This window comes from Pituophis catenifer, unplaced genomic scaffold, assembly GCF_029215685.1.
Source record: "Pituophis catenifer annectens isolate HBS135680 unplaced genomic scaffold, rPitCat1.0.hap2 SCAF_11, whole genome shotgun sequence".
In the NCBI taxonomy this organism is placed as follows: domain Eukaryota; kingdom Metazoa; phylum Chordata; class Lepidosauria; order Squamata; family Colubridae; genus Pituophis; species Pituophis catenifer.
This window is the reverse complement of record NW_027256891.1, coordinates 9,691,602-9,712,618: the sequence shown is the minus strand read 5'-3', so window position 1 is coordinate 9,712,618 and position 21,017 is coordinate 9,691,602. Positions and strand designations below refer to the sequence as shown.

Genomic DNA, 21,017 nt, shown 5'->3' with positions numbered 1-21,017 from the left:
CGCCCGCGCTCGCATGCGCGGTAGAGACAAAGGCGTGCAGGGTGGGGGGGGCGTTACCAGGTGTCACAATCGAGGCGGGCCCTAACGCTCCTATTGGCTGAGGAGGCGCGCGCTTGCCCGGCCCCCGGGGATTTGTTCGGGGCGAGGTCGCTGGCGGAGGGGGCATCCCCGACTAGGATGGCAACAAGGCTCCTTTGGCTTTCAAGAATGGTGGCTTCTTCAACAAGCCGGAATGGACTGGTTGAGGGGAGAAGTTGCAGAGCTGGTTAAGGTTGAAATGCATCGGAGGGACAAGAGGAGGTTGCAATCTCAGTTCAGCGCAAATACCGAGTTGTTTATGCACCGCACATACATTCCTTGCATGTCCACTCACACTTGGCCAATATTCTCTCTCTTCTCTTCCTATTCCAGATTCGTAACTGCAAAAATGGCCCTTTAGCGTTTTCCACCTTCTTTCGTGTGTTGGGGCGATGCCGGGTGACCCGACATCCACTTTGCATCCTCCACCTATGCACTGCCCTTCAGATAAGCTCAGTGTGGGATTTATTTATTAGACTGTTTCCCATTCTTTATTCCTTCTTTATTAGTTATTTATTAGACTGCTTCCCATTCTCTAATTTTGAAGACCCAACTCTCTGGAAAAGGCTTCTAATGCTGGGAAAGGTGGAAGGAAAGGTGACCACCGCAGCAAGGTGGAAGAACTCGGTTGCAGCATTGCAGTGGCATTGAGGGAAGGGAGTTGGCCGACTTGAAAGGGTCAACCTGTTTTCTAAAGCTCCTGAACAAGAAGTCATGGATGGAAACAGAACAGAGAAGCAACCTAGAACCAAGGAGAAATTTCCTGATAGAACAATCAACCAGTGGAACAGCTTGCCTCCAGAATTTAGGATCCTCCACACTGGAGGCTTTTAAGAAGGAACTGGACAATCATTTGTCTAAAATGGTACAGGGTTGTAATGGCGAACCTATGGGACGCGTGCTGCCCGTTACTCTTCTGGGTTCTGGTGCACCAGCTGGTCTTTGCATGCGCAGGAGCACCGAAAACTGGAAGAACAGCTCCCTGGCGTGCATGCGCACACTGGGAAGACCAGGTGACCGGCATGCATATGCCAGGGAACTACTCTGGTTTCCAGCGCTCGCCCACTCCCATTTCGGCACTCGGTGCCAAAAAGGTTCACCAACACAGGTATAGGGTCTCCTGCTTGAGCAGAGGGGTGGATTAGAAGACCTCCAAGGTCCCTTCCAACTCTGTATTCTGTATTCCAATTAGGGACAGATCATTGTGGAGAAAATTGCTAGGAGTTGAAAATGACTTGATGGCCTAGAATGGATCAATTTTAGACTTGAGATCCAGAAAGTCCTTAAAGCATGTGGATGCAATGCAGCAATAATGGGGAGCAGAATCTGCTTTGCTTTCCAGGCTCTTTGAAGTAATCTTAATGAGGCATCATCTAGTATGGTTGGACTACAATTCCCATCACGTAAGATAAAATATGAGACAAAATGCAGGCCATCTAACTTAGCAAAGGCTGATGCTAGAATTGCTTTAAGATTACTCTCTGAAAACTAGTTCAAGTCCCAAATTAGATACTCTGCTGACACCTTTGAAGGATTATTAGGCATGGTCTCTTCTGCTAAAGGTTTACAGTATATTAGATTAACATGATTGAATCTTCTAAGGAAAGGCAGGAGTTTTCTTTAAACAAAAAACTTTCCTCTTCAACAGCACTGAGGGACGAGGGACTTGGCATCTGACTAACTAATGTTTCGATTGTGCAAAATTAAAAATTATCAAATTGAATACAAAACACAGCCAAAACACTTTGTGCCAAAGTTTATTTTCCAAAACCTGTTTCATTAACAAAATGGAGTCTATACAATAGTCTCAACCACTTCCTTGTTTTATATGCTGTCAAGCCAGTTAGCGCCAGAATCTTTGAAGTGTTAACATGGCAAACAAAATATTTCAGAAAAATATTGGTTGGGGGTGTGTTTGTGCTTAAACTGAAAAAGGTTTTGATGGCTAGATGTGTTCTCCGACACTTTTGCAATCTAACATGAGCTGGGCAAAATAAATACTTTGAGAAGTTCAAACAGAAAATCACAATATACTTAATTTATATTTCAAATGTTGAACAAAAATGTCAACTTAGAAAAACATTTCAAATATGAAAAAATACAAACACTTTTGCAGAAATTAAGCATTTTCAAAATAAAGGTTACATTCCTTCAATAGTGCCTTACTGACACAAAAAACATCTTGGAATTTTAATTGTACTTGGATTTTAGGCTTACAATTACTTCAAATAAGATCTACATACAAATATCAATCCTGGTAAATTGCAATTTACAACTAAATGGTTCAAGTGGTTTTCACTAGAACTACTGTACGAATTTCACAATAATTTCAGTTAATGAATGAGAAATTGGTGTGAATAACCGTACTTTATTGTATTCTAATTGAACATTTTGTTATTTGGCTACAGATACTCAGACAACATTCAATAACTTTATCATCTGTCACCCAAGTAATATGGCAACTACTTCTGGCCTTTGAATTCTAAAAATATGCATTTTGGAGAACCAAAGCAAAAATCTTATAAGGTTTTCCACTTACTGCCTTTGTATTCAACAGTTCCGTATTTTTTTTGAATATCATTGGCTTCCTATAGGCAAGAGCTGTAGGGTAGCAAGGAGACCTCAAATTGTAGGCTTTACTTACAAAGTATCTTTACCTTCATTTCCAGAACAGGTTGGTAGCAACCAAAGTAATTGTATTGGTGGTGCAGATACATACTTTGTAAAAAACAAACAAAAAAACAATGGCTCACAGGTTAGCTAGAATTACAAGACGGACAATTTGCCACAATTTACCCTGCTTCCACCAATATTGGATGTGTGTCATTGGCTCACCAAGTTCACTGACAGAAATGACAGGCAACATTCTCTCCTTGGCTGTGCCAATCTACTTTTGCAGGGAGGCTGTCTGACACCAAGAGACAAGCACAAGAGGGGTTTTCCACAGCTGTAGTTGTGGGAATGACTTAGCTCATTTTTCCTGGCTCTTCAACAAAAAAGGCCCTACAAACTAGACACCACGAAAAATGTGAGTTGCATTTTATGTACTTCTTAAAAAAAAGGGGGGGGGTTTAGGGGCAGAGCTGCAACTCTTTCCTAAATACTGCTATTTGTACAGGGAACTATGATGCTTTTGGCAACTTGGGGGTTTCACAACTGAATCAGTATCTAGCCAATCTTAGCTGAACTAAAAAAAAACTTAGGGTCAGTACTCGGATGTACTAATTAGAAATTAGAATTAAAAGCCGTCAGGCTGTAGATTAGATAGGAAGTTACACATACAACACACCCAAATTAGGCCGCCACAAACACTTCCACAAAGCTATCCCAAAATGTCCATTTAATCTTCAGGAGTTAAGAATGACTCAAGGGGTTTTCACCTTTTTGGCACAGAATTTTTTTTTCCTTTTGAGCAGTGCCTGTGGGGCAGGTCTTAGACGCCTCACTGCATATCAGTATTTTGATCCACACCCTGTTCTACCTGACAACTGTTTAAAAATGAAAGCAGGAAATGTGACCTTTATTACTTCATTTGCCCTTCCAACTCTGCCAATTCACCATCTAGATCAGTGTTTCTCAACCATGGCAAACTTTAAGATGTCTGGACTGCAACTCCCAGAACACCCCAGGCAGTCGTCTGGCTGGAAAATTCTGGGAGCTGAAGTCCTCACAAATTGCTATGGTTGAGAAACACTGATCTAGATCAGGGGTGTCAAACTCAAGGCCCCATAGGGTGCTTAGATCTGGCCTGCAGGGCCACCCTGGAAGCAGCAAAGGACTGGCCCGTGGTGCTTCTGCCAGCGAAACTGCTCCCAGTCTCAGTTTTTGCTGGCAGAGCGCTCAGGCCACCACCGGTGCCCCCAACATGAGTGACGTCAAGCTGGCCATGCCCACCCTGGCCATGCCAACACCGGCCCCTCGAGGTCAAATACAACCCTGATGCAGCCCTCAATGAAATAAAATTTGACACCCCTGATCTTGATAGAGAAGCTCAAACAGAGGTCAACTGCCAGATACACAACAAACGCCTTCCCAAGTGAACAGAGTACCTTAGATGGGGATCTCCAGATCTTGCTCAACAGCAGCCACTATCAATATGAGTAACAGTAAAGGATGCTGAGAAGTAGCATCATCTTGGAAGACTATTCAAAAGCTCCTCACTGCAAGCTTGCTGATGGGTGTTTCTGCTCCACTAATTCAGCCTGGTGAGTTAGTTCAAGACTAAGCTACTTTCGCTTCACTCTTACCTGTTTAAATGGGAATCACATTACAATCTTTTTAGCACCATTCCAATGCCATTACTATATTCTGAGTCCAATTCTACACATGGCCTAAAATCTGCTTTAAAGCTTAGCTAAACTGCAAGCCTCCTGCGGGTTTTATAGCAAAACACTCGGGAGGAAAAAAAGAAATCAGAGTAACAAAATTGCTGCATGACTGGCTCAGGAATTCTGGGAGTTGAAGTCCACAGGTTATAAAGGGTCCATAGTTCCCCACCCCTGCTCTAAATCCTACAACCATTGGATACACGAATACAAATACATCCAAAGATTTATCAGTTTTGGAGAATACTACAGAAACATCTGTGAAAGACTGGGACAAAAGGAGAAGAGAGACTGCACCAGTTATTACAATATTTAAAATGAGTGTCAGACAGCCGTAGAGAAAATTGAGTGACACAATACGTTTTTCAATCGGTACCTGACAATCAAGAAGTCAAAGTACACCAGAATCAGAAGCAACTTTCTATTTCTAAACATTTTCTAGAAACTGCAGTGAAAACATGTAGTTTCCCTAACTCAAAAATATAATCTTTAGAATGGAAATAAGCTAGCAGTACACAAAGCATTTCAGCATTATCCTCAAAATGTATACTACTTGAGGAAAAAGGATTCCCTTTCATTACAAATAAAAGCACTGATCCACAGTGCATTCTACTCAAAAGCTGATATCCCAACAAATTCTCAAACCACACCTGAAAAAAGAGCAAACCAAACCAAAAAAGCAAAACAAAACCAGATTCTGTACACCCTGTATTCAATTTTAAAGTTAACACCTCCCTCCCCCAAAATAGTCTTGCCTTAAAAAATGGTACTTATCCTTACTATATACAGAGGACTAAAAATATTTATTGTTCTTTGTAAAATGTGTTATTTAGAAAGAGGAACCTTCAATTCAGAACAGACTTTTTCAAGTATGACAAAATCTAGCTTTTCCCCCCATTTAGGGCCAGCAGTGGGATGAGAAGGACAGTCTGACTGGGATGCCAACATGCCACACGCCTATCAGGAGACACACACAGGGCTTTGCTCCAAAATGTTAGTATTGGACAAATGTCAGTATTGAAACTGGCTGCAGGACGTTTCTCTACACCAAGTTAATTTCTGATATCAAAGAACTGTTGGGGAGGGGGCAAAGGTATTTAGAAGATGGCCCAGGGAGACGAAAGCAAAGGCAAGAGAGTGCGTCTTCTGTCACTTCATTTCTGGATGCCATTTTAAGACCACATACATGCCCAGCATCCTATGAGAGATATTGCTACTGTGCATGGTGCTGAAATAACACACTAGGGTGCCCAAAGGCATTTTCTAGAATCTCACTCAACTTCCTAAAAGCCACATAGCAGCCCAGCTCTGCCTAACATGGAATTGCGGCTGTGCAAAGGTTCCACAGAAGCATCTGGCCATCTTCAGATCCATCCTGCTTCTTTTGGAAAAAATCAAAACCCCAATGTTTTGTTAGTATTGTAAGGGGGTGGGGGTGGGGTGGGGGACAAGAAATGACCCTGACATACAAAACCTTATTAATGTATGTATGTGCAACACAGAGATCTCCTTTTCTTTTGATAAATGTCATCTCTGACTATCTCAGGAGTTCATTTTGTTCTGCTATCTTAATTTTGGCAAATCATAAAAGCAGTAATGACAGCTAAACCCAGGATGTTCCAATTTCAGACTGAGATTACTTGCAAATAAGTTCTGCTGGATTTAACTGGGCTGATTTCCCAGTAAATAATAACGGGTGGCATAAAACAGGCACATTTGTCTTAATTTGGGTTGTTTTTTTTTCTTTTTTCTTTAAACAGAAACCTTAAATTCACCACTGGTCTAAAAAGAACATTGTAATGGGAAGCATCCTCTCTCTTATAGCAAACATTTGAGAACTAGAAACATTTGCAGTAAAAATGTTAATGGGTAAAATATTACATTCATTACATTTTACTAATCTTCTTTAGCGTCACCAGTATATTTACAAGTACATTTTCAATACTGGATAGGCAAATGCCAATTCTGAATATGATTTTTCTCCTTAAATGTATTATTATTTTTATATACTTCATTGCTGTGGAGCACAAAAGAACACAAAGATGGAACTTCCTGGTCCCTCTTTAAAACAGCAGCGTCTTTTCCTGAGGCTATAAGCAAGAGCCACCACACAATCCTGCAAACTCAAGTGCTCTACAGAGTTGCAGCCAGGTGTTGCATTTGTGCATCGAAGCACCTATTGGGATTTATTCCTGAAAGTCTGCACAGCTCTAATGATAACCCAAGGCATATGAAACCAGGGGTGTTACGGTCTTAGTTCACGTGCTTAAATCTCAGATTGGAGTGTTCCTGGATTTAGCTGGGATACCATTGATTGATAACGTTCTAGGAAGTTCACCTCGATCTATAAATAAATATATAAAATCAGGTAGAGGGGACTGTTTTAAGTATGCACAACATATACACTTACTGTCCAACGTGTCAAGACCATTCAACTATAACAACACTAAAATCACTGTAAACAACCTTTAGCCAACTGGAAGTTGAAAATGGTACAGTTGCCTGTACAATGGTAATTTCTGGCATGAAGACAGAAAATTCCAACTGTGGCAGGTGCAAAAACACTTGCAATAAAATTAACTCAGACCACTTACGCAGGTCTACTGTTTTTTTTATTTTTTAAGGATCTTGCAATCTTGCAGCAAGGAATTGCAATGCTGCACCCACCGTCAGGAAGACAGGAAGAATCCAATTTTTCAATGCAGGGGTACTTCTGCCAAACTGTTCTATGAACGCAATTCCTGTCCTGCCAGCTCTTCAGTGCAGTCATAAGCACTACCACCCAGGCCATGATGCCCTAATGCCAATTTTTCCACTCTCCTCTCTTGTGCCAGTTTAATGGGAAGGGGCAATTCCAGGACACAGTGGCTGGTCAGGAGATAACAGACAACTCCCACCTTGTCTAATTAAAGGTCTGGTAACTAAGCAATATTATTTAAACATCACCCAGAGAACTACATACTAGAGATTACTTCCAATTTCAAAGCTAATATTTACAGCTGATACACAACTAGGGACAGCTGCGGTTCGGAAACCACTGCTTGACAGAATAAAGCTTACTGTCTAAAATCAGCTAAAATATAATCACATCCAGGACTTGGATATGATAAAAATAGAAGCCTCAAATTAAACTGTTAAAGATGGGATGAAATCCTGATAGAAATCACACAGTTCAAAGGCGTAAAAACACATCATGTTATCAACTGCAGCTCACGGACGGTGTTATTCACAGGGTCAACTGGACATCATGTTTATTTAGAAGATCACTGTGGAGAGGTGTAAGGAGAATACAATCTTTTGTGTATCTTCTGAGAAAGAGGTTGTTACTGGTTGTGTGTGAATTGGTTAAAGGTTTTGCAGGCACAGGAGGTTGTGCATGTTCAGAGTGGCTGAGCTGCAAGTACCTTAAGCTACAGAGAAATTAAAGTCTATTTTTATGAACTGTGCTGGACATGAAATAGAAGGAGGAATTTGTAAATATCAGAAATTTTATACATCAATATGTTGCAATGGGAACATTGTGGTTATTATTTTGAATTATTATAATTACAATAAAATCAGTAAGTACACATAATATTATATCAAGCAATAACATAACATACTTCCATCTGGAGAGTTTCTCTCTCTCTCTCTCTCTCTCTCTCTCTCTCTCTCTCTCTCTCTCTCTCTCCCCCTCCCTCCCTCCCTCCCTCTCTCTCCCTCTCTCTCTCTCCCTCCCCCCCCCTCTCTCTCTCATGAGATGGATATTGCAAGATGTTCCTTGCTGTAAAATTGCAGCCAGTAAATGTAATAAATTAAACATTATTAAAATTCCATGATTAGACAATCTCTGGGAGTTAAAAAGCTTGCTGCTTATATTATGGTTCACATGATCACAATGTCTGTGATAAAATATTTCTAATTATAAAACCTATGTTATTTAAAACACATGTACTGGTCTAAACTGGATTGAAAGAGTGAAAATCGATGGGAAGGCGAGTTTATACAATCTTATATGAGGATTAGTTAAATCAATGCATGAAAATATCAATTCAAACAAATCCCACAAATAAATTGCTCCAGCTTATACAGGGTCAAAATAAATACTGGTTTGGAGCAAATCTGGAGAATACATTAAAGTCAAAAGCCCTTGAAAATTCACTTTCCACATTTAATTACATGCATCCAGTTTACGTCTTTGTCAGTACATGTTGAAGATTTGGTCTAAAACATTTTTTCCACTTGCACATTTAATCCATACAAAGTTAGTGGTTACAAATTGCAAACACATATGTAAAAAATGATTCTTTCCTTTAAAAAATCATGTTTAGCTTGACAAAACAAGTATATCCTTTTTGAAGCAGGCTTTTTTTTTTTTACATTCTTGGCACAATATTAACAAACACAAAAGAGAAAACACGTATAGAGAAAAAAATGGTTTTCTGAGTTTGACATTCTGATCTGCAAAAATGTTTTTCTTTGTAGTTGCTATTAAATCCCTTTTTCCTAGGAACAAAACCCACAATTTGGCAAATGCTTGAAAGAGCAAGATCAATTGCAGTGTTTTAAGAATATCTGACCAAATAGGGGAAAATTCTATGAAAGAAGAACCATACTAGCATTATTTGATATCCTTTGTCCTGTTATTGCTGTGGTAACGGGCCTAACACCAGAAGCCTGGCAGTGATATAAAGGAGTCAACTCTTCCATTAATTAGAACTCTTCTTTGATTTTAAAAAGGGATTTTAAATCCAAATTTCTTGCAATTCCCCCTGATAATACATGCTGAACAAGCTGGGTCAATTCCCATGGTTGTTAATCTATCATTATTGTTATCATCATCATTGCCACCACCAGTTTTGGAGGAGAGTTGAAAATTATGGACCATCAAGCTGTATCATCACATTATATATGCTCTCCTAAACTGCAGTAACATCTCACATATTTTCAGGAACAATAGTTTTGAGCTTTTCAATACCAAAGAAATTTGGAGCTGTATATCTTTTAAGCGGTAAATATTCATATTTTGAATGTTACAAAGATAAACAACAACAAAAAAAAATCCTGCAATTCTGGAGAAATTCTGTCCTTAAAGGTTTACACATTATTTACAATTCTTTCCTCTAAAAAACGTTACCTTACAGGCATCTTTTCCTTGTCTCCCTTGTTGACAGAAACTAGGCTATGCCATGGATGGACCATTTAGAAATCCACCTTTCCAGTTCTTAAAGTGCACCACGGAACGTGATGAAGCACAATGAAAAATGCGTGATGCCCCTTTCAGGACAAGCAACCTCTCAGATTTACAACTTCTGGCTGACCATTTACTGGGTGTTTTTTTTTTTTTTTTTAAAGCCAGGATAGAAGTCAACTCTCACCAGAGTCAGAAACAATGCTACTCGTATAAAGTATTGCAGCTGTTGCCATTCACACCAGAACCTCGCACATTGCTCAGTAATACGCTACTCCAGCACCCCCGGCCCAAGGGTAGACCTACAGCTGGGCTAAACAATCCCTCCGCTTGAATGCCAATTAATTTGTTTTCCATTAATGGCCAATTCAATTAATGCTAATGGCCCATTTAATTAAAGTTGATTCACAGCATTTGAAAACTCACAGTATAAAATCTATGAATCAGAAGAAGCCAGCCTAATATGAAGAAAAACAGCTTGGTTTCCCAAGAGAACCAACTTTTTTCACAATGCAGGATTTACTCCTGTCCGAGTATTGACTGTTTTGGGTAGTCCTTCAGAGCATCTAAAAGGCTTATTGCTCAACTTTGCTCTACAGTGCCCATGATTACATCAGCCACCGAGTTTCAGGGAGAAAATAAATAGACGTTTGAGGCTGTACACTTGCTTACTACAGGCTCAAAATTAAAAAACAAATCCTTCCAAGGATTCCTAAGTAAGCTTGTCTTTAAAAGCAACAAAAACTAGGATATTCTTTTTGAACCTGGATGACCTTTAGCTTCAAAATACTTAAACTTCTCGTGGAAAACAGTCTTAACCCCATCAAAACCAACACATGATTTCAGACCATAGGGACTGTTATAAAAAGAATCTCTAAAGCACAGCAATTAAAAGTAATTTTATAGTATACGCGGAGCAAGTATGAGCTCTGGCAAAGGCTGCAGTCTGAAAGTTTCATCTTCTCTATACCAATTTGGTTGTCAAAGAGTCTCGTTGTTTTGGCAGATCTACATGAACTGAATCTGTAACAGAAGAAACAAAACCAAATTAAAGTTATTAACAAATATACTCAAGTTATTCAGGAGTTTCAAAAAAATCAAGTTAAATGAGAGTTTAAAAACATTAACGTGTTTTGCCCTTGCAATAGTTTTTAGCACTACCAGATAATGATAGACTCACTGCTGAAAAGGGCCATAGCAATTTTTTAAAATTTAAATATCACTTTCATAAGTATGTTTGGTTCATTCTGAAAATGTTTACAACCAAAGGGAGGTGGAGATGAAGGAAGCATTCACCTGCCAAAGGTGCGTTTCAAAAAGCAACTAGGCTTATTTGCCAAACTAGTCATTTACTTGCCAAATCTTGAAAAACAATCCTGAAGGAGAACTTCAAGTTCTATCACAATCCAATGCTGCTTTCTGTTTTTCACATCTAACCTCTGTTGCAATTCTACTCTTATTACTGATTATGTGTTTCCCTTTCTCTTTGCCTCAAAGCCGTTGGAAGTGTTTTGTTCATTTCTACCATTTCCACTTGTTTTCCTTCAGTTCTTTATCCAACTCTCCACAATCTGCAAACCAGACAGAATCTGATTTCTCGTTATCATTTATTTGATGTCTCAACTTGTGAAAGGCAGGTTTTTAATTTGTTATTGTTTTTTCTCTCTCTCTCTCTCTGCCTGGGTTCTCCTGGGATCTTAGGATTCTATTGTTTCTTTTTCCTCTTCTATGTACTGCTTTTATAAATCCACTCATAATCTCACCGTGAAGTGCTAACCAACTCTTATTTAAAATCTTTCAAAAAAACTTGAATGAGCTAATGACCCATCAACAAACCACTGAAGGAGTTGTGGCAAAATGCCAGTAGCAAAACATTTTAACATTCAATTCTCCTTTAGGAAAAAAAACACCACTAACCTGTGTTCCAGAGATAGGTGCAAAAGGATTGTTTGGCCTTAGACCGGTCTGGGTATAAATCATGGGCTGAGGTGTCATAATAGGGGCAGTTCCAATCTGAGTAGGTACCTGAAGTCAGAAAGAAGAATGAATTAAGTGATTCGTTGTTCTCTCAGCTTGAAAAGTCACAATGTAATTCAATGTAAAGTCACAAATGTGAGCCAAACAATGGTATACAGCAGGGATCTCCAGATCTTCCCCAGCCAGAGGTTATGCTTCCCCAGCCAGAATTCTGGGAGTTGAAGTCCACAAGTCTTAAAGTTGCCAAGTTTGGGCATCTTGCTCTACAGCATAAACTTCCATTCAGGAGACACCATGAGGATTTTCCAAAGGACCATCTCTGGACAACTCCTGGAACAGCTGGTACATTTGCATTCACTAAAGGTGACACCCTTAGCAGGCCACTACTGCACAAGAAAAAGCAGCTCTTCTTACTAGTTGTTCAAAGAAAGTGAGACCAAACTCTAGCAACTGTCATGTTCATTTTCTTTGCTACTCTAAAGTAGAACCAAATTGTATTTTAGTAACTCTATTTGAAAAATTAAAGTGGGGGTATACTCATATTCCCAACATAGTCATAATGACCACCTATCAGTCCTGGCTGAATCTTACCATGTTTCTCCGAAACTAAGACCTTTCTGGATAATAAGCTCAATCAGGCTTTTCAGTGCATGAGTTAAAATAACCACCCCCCGCGCAAAAAATACCCCCCCCCCCCCAACTACTTATATGCATGCACAGCCGGTGCCCGCCATTTCCTCTGGTTGCTTGCCATGCAAACAACACGATGTCAGGAGGCAAGGTCGGGGGGGGGGACATGCCCTCCCCTCCCTGTTCTTCATGCTGGCCAAGCGGCTGGCCGCCGCTGCCTCGTGGTGCAGGACTCTGCAAGGCTTGTTGAGCCGTTGCACATACAAATGGCAGCATCGCCGCAAGCTTCATCATACTGGCACAGCTGGCGTCCTGCCGCTCGCAGCTGAGTTGGTATGTCGAACCTCGCGGCAGTGTTGCCGTTCCTGCGTACAACAGCACAAGCCTTGCAGAGTGCTGCTCCACAAGGCGGCACCAGCGGCGCAATGAGTCTCACAAGGCGGGGGAGGAGCAAGTCGCGTGGAACGAGACGTGGCTCCCCTTGCCGTCTCTTCTCCCCCTCCACCTCCTTGCCGGGCATGGCAGGACTCCTGCCCCTTGCTTAGCCACCTACCCTCTTTAGGGATGCAATTTGGGGGTGGCAAATGGGGTGGGCGTCTTATCTTATCATACAAACATGCAAATGATTTTTAAATGTTATCTAATTCTGGGTTTTATTTAATTGACCAAACTAAGTAACAATTTTAATTAGCAATTTTATGATGTTTGTGTGTCTATATTTTTCTTGACTGTACACCGCCTTGAGTCCTACGGGAGAAAGGCGGTATAGAAATATAATAAATAAATAAATAAATAAATAAATAAATAAATAAATAAATAAATAAATAAATAAATAAATAAATAAATAAATCTTTCAAACTCCGTCGCGTTCCTTGCTATGGTGTCCAGGGAAACACGTAAAAGAAGCCTCGCGAGTTCAATCAAACCTCTCGAACTTGTGAGAACTTTATTTTTACAATGTGATTCCCTGGACACAACGGCGAGGAATTTGTATGTGCAACGACTAAAATACAATTTGGTTCTACTTTGCTAGAGTAGCAAAGAAAATGAACATGACAGTTGCTAGAGTTTGGTCTCACTTTCCTTGAACAACTAGTAAGAAGAGCTGCTTTTTCTTGTGCAGTAGTGGCCTGCTAAGGGTGTCACCTTTAGTGAATGCAAATGTACCAGCTGTTCCAGAAGTTGTCCAGAGATGGTCCTTTGGAAAATCCTCATGGTGTCTCCTGAATGGAAGTTTATGCTGTAGAGCAAGATGCCTAAACTTGTGGACTTCAACTCCCAGAATTCTGGCTGGGGAAGCATAACCTCTGGCTGGGGAAGATCTGGAGATCCCTGCTGTATACCATTGTTTGGCTCACTGGCGCAGCCGCAAGCAGCAGGACGCCAGCTGTGCCAGTCTGATGAAGCTCGTGGCAGTGCTGCCTCCACCCCCAAAATAATAAGACCACACACACACACACGATAATAAGGCCAAGCTCTTATTTCGGGGTTCAAAAGTGAGTAAGACCCTGTCTTATTTTCGGGGAAACACAGTAGTACTGAACCCATAATTATTTAGCTGCGTTGGTTGTATCTCATAATGCCCTTGAATAGCATTCAGAAGCTTCAACTAGTGCAGGATGGACCTGCACAGCTTAAAAAATGGTGTTGGTTATTCAACACGTGAACCATCATTAAGCCGAGAGCTACACTGGTTGCCAGTATGCTTCTGGGTGCAATTCAAGATGCTGGCTGTCATCTTAAAGCCCTTCATAGCTTGGGTTACTTGAGGGATCATCTTTTCCCAGTTCTTTCCACCATCGGTCTGGCAGAACAGGCATGCTCCGAGTTGGCTGGTTGGCAAGGCCCAGGAGGTGTGCCTTTTCTGCCTTAGCACATGCCCTACGGACCATTTCTCCTGCAGGTATTAGGATGGCCCCAACCTGTCTGACAAGGCCCCCAAAATGTGTGAAGGAGCTGATCTCCTGTATGTGCTAGCATCTTGGTATTTGTGATGGGATTTGTTTTTAATTTTTTTAAACATTGTTTGCTGCCCAGAATCACTTTTTGAGATGGCTTTCTGCACGAATAAATAATTCTATATAGCTGGGGTTCAGTCACGATTGAGTAATCAACATGGCTCAACAATATTCAATCCCATCCAAATATTTATACACTCAAACTTCTGTGGCATATTTACTTATTAGCTTTGTTTGGATCATTATGGGATAGTCAGGAAGTATTTAATATTTGTTTCTTATTTAGGAATTTTGCAAGACCCAAAGCATATCTTCTGAATGTTTGAAATTTCCACAGCTCTAACACCATCTTATAAAAAATCCTAGCAGAGAGTATGTTAGTTTTCCATTTTGCAGTTTTACTGTCCAAATACGCCTTGTCCTTAATATAAAGATTATGAATCTTAAATAAACTTCCTGAGTATGCAGATGCTACCCAATACAGAACATGCTAAGCTGTCAGGTGCAAAAGGACCACATGTGAAGTTGCAATTAAACTGATTTATTACTCGTGCCTATTCACAGGAATCTACTCAACTAATGTTTAGCACTATTTTGGCACTAATAGAAGTTAAAGGAATTTAAAGGGGGTTGGACTTAGTCCGTTTGAGGCTACATAGAGATTCTAGGCTGATTCCTTTTTTAACTCCGCCCCCGCGTTCTGTCACTTCTTCTCTACATAACCTTAGAAAATCAGACATTAAAACTGGGGGTGGATGCCAAATAAAGATAAAGCTATCAACCCTGAATAACTTACCATTCCATACACAGGCACTTGAGGTGTATTTACTGGGTAGGTTACTGGAGCAGGTACCTTTGATGGAGAATAAAAAGAATCTGCATGTAACATTTGACTATTGCCTTTTTTGAAAACTCCAAACAAAACTATTTAAAAGACATATTTTAATATGTCTGGTTGAAGAAAAAAAACTGGATCATAGCACAGAAATGGGGAAGGAAAGAGATACGGCCAAGGCTCATTCATTTAATACCAAATTACAGTTTGAAGTTCTGCAAGTTGAAAATGTCAAAAAGTGTCAAAAGAATTTTATGGTAGAACAAAAGCTAAAATCAATCAGCTCTTTGCATTCTGGCCAACATTAAGTGTACTGCAAATACATAGAGACTTTTCTTCTGAATATATTTTAGCTGCTATACACAAACTTCACATTTTAAAAGTAAAAATTTAAATAAATACATACATACATACTTAAATTGAAATTGAAATTTAAATTTTATAAAAAATAAAAATGTAAGTACATACCATCTGTGGAGCAGGAGGTACAGGAACAGTGTTCCACGTAGTTGAGGTGCTTGTTTTTGCTTGCCAGTTGTTACCACCAGTAAGTTTCTTCTCTGTAGGCTGATTCCACTGCATATCAGATCTAAAGGGAATTGTACAACAAAGAAGTTTTATTCAGCAGTTTTATTCTATCAAGGCTTCTGCCATATTCTCATCATTACAATTAGGAGTAAGTCACAAAAATCTCTGAACAAATGCTAGCATTCCTCAGATTCATTGATTTGATTTTTATTCCACCTTTATAACTCAAGGTGCCAAACATACCTAATACCTCTTCTTCCTCCACAAACCCCTGCAAGTTGGGTTGGGTTGAAAGAACAGGACTGGTCCAAAGTCATCCAACAAGCTTTCATGTCTAAGGCTGGACTAGAACTCAATCAATCAAATCTTTATTACAGACATAAACTAGTGTAAGAAGAGCTGAAATACAATGTTGTTTATAATAATGTTTCAGCTTTTTAAAATGTTTGCGTATTTTATATCTTTTTAGCTTTTAAAATTATTATTTGTATTCTATCCTCCTTAAGTTGACCTATGATTGTAAAAAAAAATTGACTGCACTAGAATTCATTCTCCTGGTTTCTAAGCTAGCACCTTAACCACTACATCAAACTTTAGATTTTCTAAAAATAGGTATTAAAAAGTGGTGTCATTTTTTTTAATACACATTTTGCTTGGAAATAAGCTGGATAGAGGGCATTTTGGTATTATTTAATTTACCTCAAAGCCTACCCTGCCACTATGCATCAAATTGTGGCCCTGGACCAAGAGGGAAAAAATAAATAAAGGTCACTCAAAATTTGTCCAACCCCGTATTAATGCCTAGGCTTCTTTTCACTGCCGTTTTCATCACATCTCATGTCCCAAACTGCTTCCTTCAGCAAGCCAGGCAAAATAGGGAGGCAAAAATTTATTATGAATTTCAGAGATCCAGTTGTTGCTCACAATCAGCTCAACCACCTGGACATTTTGGAGATGGGCATGGTTACAGTTTTTGCTAAAGTAGGAACTCCTCAGTAGACAGGCACTTTTTGTCTTTTTGATGGCCACATTCTATGTGGAACAGGCCTCAGAAGATGTATTAAATGTTTAAGAAGGTCGGTGTCTTCTCCTATTATGGTTATGCATTATTACATGTAGTTTGCTATTTACATACAAACTGTTTGTTAGAAAAACAACACCACATTCTAAATACCTGTATATACAGCATAATGTATAATGTATAATGTATATACAGAAAACCCTTTGTTTAACTGACTGGGGGTGGGGAGATTGCTAAAGGAAAACATCCATTAAGCATACTTATTTAACATACTTTGTATATCCTATGCACGCATAAAATGGAAGTTTGCACATGAGCAGAAATATGTAGTGTATGGACAGATATTTTTCTGCTGCATTTGAAGTTTGCTAAATGGAAAAGCAATACATTGAGGCCTTTACTGGGTCAATGTTTGCGTGTATCTTTTCCCTCAAGGTTAAAAGGGATTGGTTGAATACTCCCAAAATTCACAAAACTTTTCATTTTCACTGTACAAACAATGCTATTCAAGTGGGTAATTTTCTGATTATGAGATCTGTTTGAGCAACTAGAACAGAAACTTGCTAGCAAGCAGATGACTATGTGCTTTTAACTGGCTGTAAATGTTTGAGTATATTCACCAGGCATTACTTTGGATAAACAAACTATTGTTTACTAACATGAACTGTTTCAACATAATGTAGCAATCTTCTTCAACTGACTTCCTATAAATATTCTGCTGCAGTGATCAGATTGTGGAAAGTCGGATTTAAAATATCAACTTACATTTAAGAACTGTTTATCAATATATAAGCAATTATTTTGAGATAAAATATGTATGTGTTCTCACTTTTTGGGTGGTGTCCCTCCAAATCCAAGATCTGCAAGAAAACCCATCAAAATAATTTAGTTTTAAAAACTGAGGATTGCTTTATATAACAAATGTGGAATTACATTTAAAAAAAGCTTTGACCTTACTTCCTACTAGATTAGCAAGTGATGAGTCAAGGTCATTGGCCAAAATCCTCCCACTTTGTTGCCCAATTACATTTCCTCTCTGATTTTGTGCAGGTACTGTTGGTTGTAATACATCATCTGAAAATGAAGGGTAATTCATTAAGAACTAAGTCATGCACAAGCAATTTTATCTTGGCCTCCTAAAATTATAAGATACATAGAACAGAATTGAAATGGACCCTGGAGGTCTTCCAATCCAACCCCCTACTTGAGCAGGAGACCTATTTCAGACAAGTGGCTGTCCAGTCTCTTCTTAAAAGCCTCCAGCAATATGAGACCCACAACTTCTTAAGGCAAGCTGGCCGATTGTTCTCACCATTAGGAAATTTCTCCTTAGTTCTAGGTTCCTTGGTTAGTTTCCATCCATTGCTCCTTGTCTTGCCTTCCAGTGCTTTGGAATATGTTGACCCCCCTCATCTTTTTGGCGGCCCCTCAAATATTAGAACACTGCTATCATGTCCCCCCTAGCCCTTCTTTTCACTAGACTAGCCATACCCAATTTCTGCAACTGTTCTTCCTAGGTTTTAGCCTCCAGTCCCTAATCATCCTTGCTGCTCTTCTCTGCACTCTTTCCAGTGTTTCAATATGATCTATCTCATTCTTTCATAGTACAACTTTCAATCTTTTCTTTTTACAAGGGCACAAGCCACAAAAATAAAGTTAAACATCATTTTGTGTTAAAGCTAGTTTATAGCTTACAATGACACCATGATTTAAAAGGCTAATAGTGACGTGACTTTTTTTCTCTGACATGAAATAAGCGATGTGAAAGCAGACAAGATTCATTCACAACTCAGCTTAACAAGCCACGACAGGAGTATACTAGCACAGCTTTTAAATTCCAAAACAGTCCCATAAGCTATTAAGTAGTGTTTACATTTTTACAAAAGGGAATCACAAGTTTTAGATATTATTAGTAAAGGGAGAAATTGTTTAGATATTATAAACCTCTCCTCTTAAACAATAAATGGTGGATGGATGCCAGGTTTATCTCTTGTTGATGAGCACGTGACTTTCCAGCAAGGCTTTTTAATAAATTACCTTATTTAGAGAAGCATGAAGCTAAGCTTTAGAAAAGACATGAGAAAAATAAGAGCTTTACCTGCTGTAGTTCCAAAATCATTTATAGTCGATTTTCCACCAAATACAGCATCGAAGTCCACATTGATTGTTGAAGAGGTTGTTTTCTGTGATGCGGAATGAAGAGGGTAGCCTAGCAAAACATTGGTCAGATTGAGAGAATTAAACAGTCCTGCAGCCTAAAAGAACAACAAAAATTATTACAAGGACCACAAAACCAGAGGAGAAAATGAAGGAGCTTGACACTCATCTCGGCAGACAGGCAGATTGCAAAGGATGAATTGAAGCAAGGGCATGCAGAACGTAGAAGAAAATGAAAGGCAAACCCAATGTATTTTACTATGATTCTAAAACTATGTCAAATAGAAAACATGCACTTTTCATAGAATTATGCCACTTGTAGTCCAAATGAAAATCGCCATAATTATTCATTGAATTAAATAGAAATGGCAATATATTGAGTGGAAACTTAGGCAAAGACTGAATTTCCACTGATGTACATATATAAGAACCAGAATTACAATTTCTATTGGTAGGAAAGAATTAGAGAATATTTTTTTTTACCACTAAATAGTTCCACTGTTTGTTTGGAGCCAAAGGTGGAGCTCACAAAAGGAGTTGTACTTTTTACAGCTTCTTCAACCGGTTTCATATCAAAGACATCCAGATGGGGTGGAGACCCAACACAACCATTTGTGGATGAGAAATGTCCTTTCAGGTGACAGCATTAGATAACAAGAAAGGGAAAGAAGAAAAAGCAGAAGACAAGTAGTGTTCAGGAAAGAAAGCATAGTCACAATCTGCAGAGTTCACAGATATGAGACATTTTTCCCCAAATGGATGCCCTCCAGATGTGTTCCAACATGCTAGTTGATTTTCTTGGAGTTGCAAACAAATACATGTAGAAGTTACCAGATTAGGAAAGGATAATACAGAAAATCAAAGTTGTAATTTGTTTCTTAAAAAAAGAAAGATCTGATCTCAACCAACTTAAACTGGTTTGCAAGAACGGTTTTCTTGCTGTTGTTCTCCAGAGATTGACAACAGAATTCTTAGATCATTTATCGTTTAGGCTTTTAACATAGTTAGCTGATTTGGAAGCCACCAACTTCATCCTAAAATATTTATTTTATTTTTATTTATTTATTTATTAAATGTTTATGCCGCTCATCTCTCTTACAAGGTGACTCTGGACAGCCACTTTCCTCAAAGGGTTAGATCATTTTATTATAGTGCCAAGGTTGAATTTGATTGTTGTAATTCTCTTGCTCAGCTTTAAGCAATGGGAGATCGGGAAGATCCTGTCTTATCCACTTATAAAAGTGAATACACAAGATGGAAAATTATGCAGTAGAGAAACTATCAGATCTTTATCAGGACTATTACTTTTATGTATCTAGAGAATCAGGGTGAAGCATCTGAGTTAAATGTGCTGCTGCTACCTCAGCAGATTTAATTATGGGATGAATTAAAGAAAAAGAGGGAGTGTGGCAGGAAGAAAGGAAATCCTGTGTGGCACTTAATTATAAGTACATCTTAACTACAAGTCTCTTGAAAATCTGGGACACCAGGGATTCAGTTCACATGTTCATCTAAGCCGCAAAACATGGTTTGCGTATCACAATGGCTAGGTTCATACATGGCACTAAGTCAAGCAATCACATTATGGTTTAGTCTGATGTGTAAAAGTAGTCCAAATTTGTCACAGAATGTGTGATGCCAGGAGAGAAGGGTGGGGGGTTGAAAATTTTATCTACACTTTGCACTTGAAACAATTCAGACTGGCAATCAGAAATTCAACTTTTCTGGCAGAATACCACTTGAATTTGCTTCTGCATAGGCAACTGAGAAATGGCAATGTACATAGAAATAGGTACATGAACCCTTTTTAGCACTATAGGAATGCTAGTAACACAAAGCATTCAAATAATAATGTACGGAATTATTCAAAGTACATCCCATCTTTTTTCTGGGAGCTCAAGACAGCATACATAACAGTTTCCCTTAATTTTGTCCAACAGCAATCCAGTGGGGTATCTTAGGTTGAGAGGAAATGACTGGTCCAAAATCACCAGTTAGCTCAAACAGGGACCTAAACCAGAATCTCCCAGTTCAAATTTATAATTTTAAACTATTATTTCACCCGAACCCTATTTAATTAAAATGAAATATCAATAGAAATCTTTCTTAGACTAAAATCCATTCTCTCAATTAGATCCAATTACACTTCAAATTCTGAAGAACATACTTCTTAGTCTCCTCAATTCACTCAAGTTTATGTTGAAATCAAACCACCCAGAAGGAAATAACAATATCACAAAATAGCCACTGTGTGAAAAAAGTTCAAGCAAGAAATACAGCGAAGTTAATTTGATATATTCTGTGCAGAAGCAGCTCTCTTCCAGATTGTTAGCTACTA

The 21,017-nt window shown here is 39.0% G+C and overlaps 1 protein-coding gene across 2 annotated transcripts in view; it reads right to left on the bottom strand.

Annotated features, from left to right (window-relative positions):
• Window positions 1-8,532: 8,532 nt before the first annotated feature.
• The window catches only part of LOC139322908 (phosphatidylinositol-binding clathrin assembly protein-like), a 39,604-nt gene continuing 27,119 nt past the window's right edge, over window positions 8,533-21,017 (bottom strand). Inside the window, exons 13-20 of one of the 2 annotated variants that reach the window (XM_070952165.1) lie at window positions 19,163-19,309; window positions 18,621-18,731; window positions 17,480-17,596; window positions 17,352-17,382; window positions 15,442-15,562; window positions 14,935-14,991; window positions 11,491-11,598; window positions 8,533-10,596 (exon numbers count right to left, since the gene is read on the bottom strand). In XM_070952165.1, coding sequence (XP_070808266.1) covers window positions 10,582-10,596; window positions 11,491-11,598; window positions 14,935-14,991; window positions 15,442-15,562; window positions 17,352-17,382; window positions 17,480-17,596; window positions 18,621-18,731; window positions 19,163-19,309 — 707 coding nt within the window. In that variant the 3' untranslated portion in view covers window positions 8,533-10,581. The remainder of the gene's footprint in view (window positions 10,597-11,490; window positions 11,599-14,934; window positions 14,992-15,441; window positions 15,563-17,351; window positions 17,383-17,479; window positions 17,597-18,620; window positions 18,732-19,162; window positions 19,310-21,017) is intronic. The other variant, XM_070952166.1, reaches the window with a different exon arrangement.